The following is an 8,449-nucleotide window of genomic DNA, read 5'->3' as shown; positions in this document are numbered from 1 at the left end:
AAAATGTGCAAAGGCAAGGGACATAGAACGGACGTTTCCCAACGCCAACAGCAAACGCGTGCAGCAATTGTCGGCTAAGGGACCCTCCTGAAGACCACACATGTGAACCAGAGTGTTCTCTGTGCGGGGAGAGCTCATCCCACGGCGGCATCTGAATGCACCAAGAAACTCAAACGGGTCCCCAAAAGGGGCAGGCCACAACTGTCGCAACGCCTAAGCCGACGACAAACCAACGGGATCCTCAAGAGACGCTAGTTCAGCACGGATCGCGAGGACTCTACATCGCCAGACGGAGCCCGTTCCAGGTCCGGATCCAATTCCCAATTCAGGTGCCGCTCCATGTCCCGATCCAGGTCTAGGGACAGCGGCCAAAAGAGGGGACAAACAACAAAACAACAACAGCAAAAGAGCAAGACGCAGAACAAGGAAGCCAAAAACAGGTGAGCTAGGCAGCCAATCGCCTCCCAGCCCCACACCAAACAAAAACAAAACTCACGTGCCTAGAACACGAACTAGAGCTAATGCGAGTGCGAATAGGAGACCTAGAAAGACAAAATAGGCAATTGAAAAAGCAACAAATGCAGCAATCAGAACGAGGACCTCAACCCGCCCAGACAGGACAGAAAAGGCAAAGACTACCGAATTTATAGGGCGACACTGTAATTACCCTGTAGATATTGAAAGAAACCATAAAGGAATTTATACCCCCAATCATAGAGCAGGTGATGATACAGGTAGCTCATAAACTAGAAGTTCAGGACAAGAAAATCCAGGCACAACAAATAGAATTCACGAAAGTGTTGCGAAAGCATGCCACAGGCAGTAACATAAGAGAAAAAGCAGAGAAAGCATACAACAGATCAGGCCTGTCGGCCATGAGCCAGGCGACATGCAATGCCTGAACATCAAAAGCACGCTTCAGAAGAGTGCGAAATATGGCAGCGGAACTGCCGCGGGTTTCGGCGTAAAATGGTACAATCATCACAGCTGGTGATGACACATCAAAGGTCACCAGCTATCATTGCAATACAAGAAGCCGGAACAACCCCAAAATTACAGGGACACGAAGCCTTCAATACCGAAGATGAAAACTGGAAGGTCGAAAACAAGAAAGTTGCAGCAATGTGTCACAAACCCATAGAAGGAACTGAGATTCAACAAATAGTAACATAAATCCCATATAAAGGCACCAGAGGAAAGAGCGCATTCATAATTAATATCTACAGCCCCCCGAGTCATAAAAGAGCAACATTCGAAAATTATTTCAAGAGACAGCAAAAATGGCGAAGGGGAGCCCTCTACCGATAGTTGGTTATTTTAGCACCAGGCACTGAAGCTGGAAGTATCCAACCCAGGACAATAAAGACAAAAATATCACAGGACAAATAGAAGCACTCGGCAAGGCACGTATAACAGACCTTGCAATTCCAGCATGAACAGGAAATAGTGTCTCCGCGGACACAAGTCCGGACCTAACGATAACGAAAAATTGTCCAGATGCTTAATGGTGTAACACCCTCGAAAATCTAGGAAGTGACCGTTATATTATAAGCACCACAATTCGCACAGGCCTAATCCGCAAACAAATAGGTACAGCAAAATAGCAGACTGGTGGGCATACAGGGAATCGCTTAAAGAACAAACCAAGTGATCTAGATAAGTGGTGCGAACACATACGAAATATAAAGCAGAAACATACCAAAACCGTCACCAGGACGGAAAAAACACCTGTAGTGGACCCTCACCTAATGTACCTGCGGGATGCAAGAAGAAGCCTGACCAAAAGATGGAAGCGACAGAAACACAATCGCAAACTCAAAGTGAAAATCAAAGAAATAACACAGCAAGCCGAGGAATACGCTAATGAACTTGCAAAACCAAACTGGGAATGCTTCTGAGGATCACTTATAGAACCCTAGGGACAGCAAAAACGTGGAACATCCTCAGAGAAATGGTTAACCCACTAAAAACCAAACGCGAAGGATAAAAGAAGCTGGAGAGACTGCTACACTCGTGCCCAGACACAAAATAACTCCTTCAGGCAGTCCATAGCAAATTCTTCGGTGACAAAGACCCGATACCCTCACACCAAGCTGATTATAGCGGACACTCACACACAGTAATGGATAAACTCTTCATGGAAGCAGCAGTTGAAGCAAAAAAAAAACAGAACACAGCGGCAGGGACGGACCAAATATCAAACGCCATCATTAGAAACGTGGATGATGAATCCACAACAGCCGTCACAAACTTTACGAATGACCATTGGGTCAAAGGAACGATACCACAGCAATGGAAACACGCTGTGATAATCATGATCCCAAAACCAGGGAAAAAATTTACTTTAGAAAACCTTAGGCCCATGTCTCTTACATCACGTCTAGGAAAGGTGTTCGATAGATTAGTGAACACTAGACTCCAACCTCATCTTGAAGAAGAGAACTTAATGACTGACGCCATGTTTGGCTCCAGACCAAATCTGTCAACACAGGACATTCTCCTGCTTTTAAAAGAGGAAGTATTAACCAATGTCCCCAAGGCAGGAGAACACATTGTCATGGCTGTCGACATAGAAGGTGCCTTTGACAACTTAAGTCACAAAGGGATACTGGATGGACTAGCAGAGACCAACTGTGGTCAAAGGACGTACCAGTACATCCGAAGCTTCCTCAACCAGAGAACACCAATTATCAAAGTAGAGGATGAGGAATCTCAAGTCATCCGTCCTCCTAACAAAGGAACACCACAGGATGCGGTAATCTCGCCTGCACTCTTCAATATAGACATGATTGGACTAGCCAGAAAAAAAGCTCCTTGAAATTGCTAATATCCGCAATTTCTCTATACGCGGATGATATAACAATACGGATAACCAAAGGCAGCTTGGGAGAGAAGGAGGAGAAGCTCCAATGGGCAGCCAATATAATAGAAAAATATGCCAAACAGAGAGGACACCAGTGCTCGGCGGCGAAATCAGAACTCATTCGCCACACACAAAAAACAACAAAAAACTGACCCGAGGCTCAAACTCGAGATCAGGCTGGAAGGGAAAATTATTCCTGAGAGGTCAATAGTCAGAATGTTGGGGATGCGGCTGCAATCGAATATCAGATGTCTCCACACTTTAAGCAAGATCAGAAAAACAACGCAACAGATTAACCGTATGATAGCCCGTGTGGCTCATTATCAGACAGAGATGGGAACAACACATTCTCACAGTGGTGAAAAGCCTGATCATTAGCAGACTAATGTACTCCCTTCCTTACCATGCCATGAATAGGGAGGAAGAAGAAAAGGCTGCTCAAATAATAATGCTAGCGTGTAAGACAGCCCTGTGGCTGATACGCAACACTTCAAATAAGAGGCTTCTAGCCCTCGGTCCCCACAATACATTTGATCAGTCGGCTGAGGCACAACTCATAGCGCAGAGGAGTCGATTGGCGCAAACGACAGCCGGCAGAGGGCTTCTTCGAAGAGTCGGGCTTGGAGAATGCATACAAGCACACCAAAACACCAAAGGGCTACCCCGCCAGATCAGAGATTTGTATGGGGTATTGCCAGTACCACAAAACATGGATCCGACATTACACGCAGGAAGGAGAAAGGCTATAGCAGAATACATAGACAAAACAACAAAGTACTTGGACACTGCGAGATTCACGGATGCTTGACCATATCGGGCCAACGCAAAGAGCATGGTGGCAGTTGTCCTAAACGGGAAAGGCAAAATCAGAGCCTGTGCTTCGGTTTCCCGAGAAACCATTATAGAAGCAGAAGAGATAGCCATTGCCTTAGGTATAAGAGAAGGCATAGAGCGCATTGCTCCACTGACAATAATCACAGATTCTCAGAGAGAGAGAGAGATGCAAAAGACAGGAAAGCGGGGGAGGTTAACCAGACTGAAAACGTCCGGTTTGCTACCCTGCACTAGGGGAAGGGAAAGGGGAAGTAAAGACGGCAAGAAGAGCGTGACAAAAATAAAAGCGTGAGAAAAAAATATGAAAAGGGACGAAATGGGGGTCATTATAGTCTTTCTAATAGGCCACTGTCACGTAGAAAAGTCAACAAAGCCTTGAACGACTTTTGCTGCGACGTCAGTTCACGTCGGCATTCCAAAACTGACTGTTCTGAAAGTGGCCTGTCGACAAGGCGCGCCAACGCGGTCGCTAGTGACAGCCGGTGCGCGTTGTATTGAGGACAGTGGCAAAGCACGTGTTCGATAGTCTCTTCGCCGCCGCAGTGTCTGCAAGCCGCGCTGTCGTCCATACCGACTCGGAAGGCGAAGGATCTTGTGTAGGCGACACCAAGCCACAGTCGGCAAAGTACTGCTGTTTCGAGTCGAGAGAGTCCAGATGGGGGTCGAAGTCGAAGGGATGGGTCCAGTCGGTGTACACGTGTATGCTTTAAGCTGGGTGTGTTCCATAAAGTTTTGATGGCTTCATTTGCAAGCACACGAATTTTCGTTGCAGCGTCTGTTCTTGAGAATGGAATGGAGTCTTGCAAGCCCTCCTCGTGTGCAGATCGTGCTGCTGCGTCGGCATGTGGCATGTGACACAGTGGCTTGGAATCCACTGCAACGTGATGTGTCCTTGCTCGACGAGGTGGTGAAGCAGCAGTCTGATTTCTAGAACTAGTTGTTCGTGGGGTCCTCGGCGTAAGGCAGAAACCAAACAATGAAGAGCAGCCTTGGAGTCAGTGAACACGCTCCATTTTTTGGGTAGTTCTTCAGAAATTACACGAAGTGCACAACGAATAGCAGCAAGCTCCGCGGCAGTCGATGTAGTCTGGTGAGATAGTCGAATCTTTATGGTGGAAGGTTTTGCAGGAAAGATTCTCAGGCCGCATGTAGGAACTATCAGAGGGGAAAAATCGGCGCGAAGGCACACCGGATACTTACCGAAATTAGCATACAACACCACGCCAGGTATACCCAAACAATAAAATGGGCCCCGGGACACGAGAGTGTTACTGGGAACCTCCATGCAGATGAGGCGGCCTGAGGATTCTCTAATTACCGAGCTGCCGATGGCAACATTGTGGAGGACGCGACACCCATCAATACCAGTTATAAAGCAATCTTGCAATACTGCACGGAATTTAGAAGACTCTACCCAGCACCACACAAGAACTTTTCAGCCATGGATGGACTAAGCGAGGTTACGTAGGCTCCAAACGGACACATGTACGAACCTCCACAGATTGCATATATACTACCCAACAGCATACAGAGACAGATGCCAGTAATGTGGGAGCACACGGACTATCTTCCACATCACATGGGAATGCACGCCTCACGCCGAGGAGCAAGAAAAAAATAACAGAAGAGTGAGGTGGGAGGCATTGCTATTCAACTCTGCCTTCGGGGACCAGCTCAGGCTGGTCCAGAGGGCAGAAAGGATGGCGAGGGCCACCGGTGCTTTGGAATAGGGGCCCGACTAATCTTATAGTTGGGGTCGGGCATGTAAAAAGGGATAGCTGGCCCATGCCGTCGGCCGACTCATCTACGTTAAGGACGTTGTTGAAGGGAGGAACGTGTTCTCATCGAGAACGACGAGAGAGAGAGAGAGAAAAAAACTTTATTGCTCAGTTAGTCGGAGTTATGGCAGGTCTGGGTGGGGCCCTCAGTCCAGGGCTCCACTAGTACTGGATTTATTTACAATATCAAGATGAAGAGTGGAGAACGTTATATTTCATCAGTCTAGCATGACTGAAACGAAGCACAACGAGGAGAGGAAAACGACGGGCTTAAAACCTCTCTGTCCTCCCTAGATCCCTAGGCCAGGGAAACTGCCGTCCAGCCTTCGTCCAGTCGGAGCGGCCAAAGTTGTCGAAGGACCCTCGTTGAGGGCGATGGTTCGTACACTCACTCCCGCACCTTTGTTTCCCTGAACACACAGACAGTAGGGGGGCTTCGTTAACAGGGGTCACGCTTGCCTGAAGCTGACGCGTCTTCGTTCTTGAGATGACTCAGCAGTTAGCTGCAGCGTCTGTCAAATGACCGTGGCAATTATAGGGGTGCGTGAGAAAACGCCTTAGAACACGCTTTCCAAGGAGTTTTCTTGCTCCCATCGGTCCGTGAAGGCGACAGCTAACTAGCTAACACTACTCGGTCCGCCAAACGTGTCTCGCCTTGGTGGCCCGCCAGTCTGCCCGAGGGGTGCGCATAGTTGACTTCACGAAGCGATTCGTCGCAGCGGGCCAGGAGAGGTTAGAAGGTCACTACCCCTGCTGGCGGATCGTAACACCACACGGCGTTGCCCAGTTTTCAGGGCAACGAAGTCTTTCCTGGAAATAAAGTTTCGTTCTTCTTCTTCTTCTTGTCTGTATATTAGTATTTGCACTTGCTCAAGTGTAGTTTTTATTATCTTTTCTTTTTCATTTTAAATAATTCATTTATTCGACCATACATATACTTCGCTCATAAGTGCTCCTTGCAACCTCTCCGCTTGGATGCCATTCAAACGCTGCCTACCCACCTATAGACGTGGTGGCACTACGCAAGAAATACGCCGCAAGGACGCTCGTTGCGGCGGTCGCTTTGTGTAACGCTTTTTCTTGAGAGGTGCCTCTTGTTATATTTCCCCGGCAGTCCAAATAGAATGCCACCTTCCAAAGGGAGGCACTCTCAGGCAAAGCCATCGAAACATTTTACTGTGCGACGGCAACTACGTCGCCGGCGCGAAATTTTAGCGTTATGCTATGCAGAGCTCGCAGAGCGTATTCTGAGTTGCTTAAAATGCATCATCCGACTTCTTTTGTATTCTATTCCATGCTGTCTGTCAAAGCTCGTGGAGGAGACGCTGTAGCGTGGGCGGACGTGCATACCCGTATAACGCGAGATCCTCTTCCGCACGCCGCTTAATAGCCGCTCCGATCATCCTCCAAGGGGTTCTCAGTCCTATACACTGTTTATCCTAAAATGCATTTCTCATGTACGTTCCCCCTTGGTCATCAAGTCGACAGGCCCTTTGAGGCTCAATGCTCTCTACACGTGCCGCGTTCAGTACAGAACCCTGTTCGCCCACATTACAGCTTCTGAATGCTGACAGAGTAGTTGCTAGTGTATTTGTTTATTTTCTGCAGAGTGCCGCACATTCGAAAACCCGACTTTCAAGCCACACCAAAAGCGCCACGTCGCTGCCCTGCCTTCCAGCGTCAGGGATTTTATATAAATTACTTCTGCAACAGCAAACAAGTCCGTGAACATCGCTGACTGGAACGCGACGTTTCAAACACGAGGACAGAAACAGAGGAAACATTTTCTTGGTAAATGTCAAAGGTGAGGACCACTGGTTTACAATTGCAAAAGCGTTTCATTGCACGACGGCAACGAAAAAATGCAGTAATACGCGTCCGAGTCAGCCTACTTCAAACACATTCTGCTCATCTTTCTTCTCTGGCTTGAAAGCCAGCGTTTTGAAAGCTAACCGACTCTCACCTGTGTGATTTCCCAGTACTAATGTAGTGTTTTGTGAGACACCCGACTATTAGATTGAACAAAACACGTTTTGTCTGCTTGTATGTTTTTACGCACAACATGAATATACTTATACTGTACACAATGGCGCACATCTTTTGTGTATCTAAACTATAATCAATCATATTATAGCGAAAGATTCGGACCTTTCAGTCTGTTGCCGAGACAGCGAATTTCACGTAGCCTAAACTTTACTTCGTGGCAGTGTTTCAGCACATATAAAGTGTATAGGAAAAAAGTCACAGGCTGTTAAGAACGGCCAGCTGCAGTGCAAGTTTGCCAGCCAGTTACGCCAGCGGTGGTAACCTCATCTTGGAATGCCGCCGCCAACCTCTAGCCTCGTCGCCGTTGCGAGTGAAGGAGTTCTACAAAGCCCCTCTGACGTCGGCTCCGGACCTTTACACCTGTGTGTGTGTGTATGACAGCCCTCATCCTCCAAAAGGGCGGGCCATCTTCAATGACGTCGAACTATGACGTCGAGCAGAGAGCTTATAAGCTGCGATTGTCGGCTGCTGGGTGTGCTCGTCGTCGGGAGCTGAGTGCTCGTTGTCATGCTAGAAATGTACTCGTGAGCTGTGTGCTCGTAAACTGTTTGCTATATGTTAGTCTTGCGGGCTCCATATGGGAGTCACGCTAGACTGTCGATGTATGTCTTGTCTAAGATGTAAATAATGTAAATAAATCCTGTTCACCGAGTCCCTCTCTACGACCTTCAACTCCTTGATTGGTGGCAGCGGCGAGGTCGTCCGACGACTCCTACATCTGGTTGACAACGGTAGGATCGTCCGACAACACTGACAAGGCCTGCGCGGCACACGCAGCACAGTCACAGCGTAAGCTGGATGAACGGCTCCATAGGAGTCAAAGATACTCGGACCGTGGCCACACCCGTCACTGGCACGAAAAGCGAATCGTGCATTAGTGCAATACTTGAGGTGCACCAGTTTAAGAGACCGTTTATAGTGTCCCTGT

At 48.0% G+C, this 8,449-nt stretch overlaps 1 protein-coding gene across 1 annotated transcript; it reads left to right on the top strand.

The window, feature by feature from the left end:
• Positions 1 to 339: 339 nt before the first annotated feature.
• LOC142560167 (uncharacterized) lies at positions 340 to 2,818 on the top strand. Its single transcript, XM_075672090.1, has 2 exons — positions 340 to 440; positions 2,473 to 2,818. Exons 1-2 carry the CDS (start codon positions 340 to 342, stop codon positions 2,816 to 2,818), a joined length of 447 nt encoding a protein of 148 aa, XP_075528205.1.
• The last annotated feature ends 5,631 nt before the right edge of the window (positions 2,819 to 8,449 follow it).

Source organism: Dermacentor variabilis, chromosome 1 (genome assembly GCF_050947875.1).
Source record: "Dermacentor variabilis isolate Ectoservices chromosome 1, ASM5094787v1, whole genome shotgun sequence".
Taxonomy (NCBI): domain Eukaryota; kingdom Metazoa; phylum Arthropoda; class Arachnida; order Ixodida; family Ixodidae; genus Dermacentor; species Dermacentor variabilis.
This window is presented reverse-complemented; position numbering and strand designations above follow the sequence as displayed.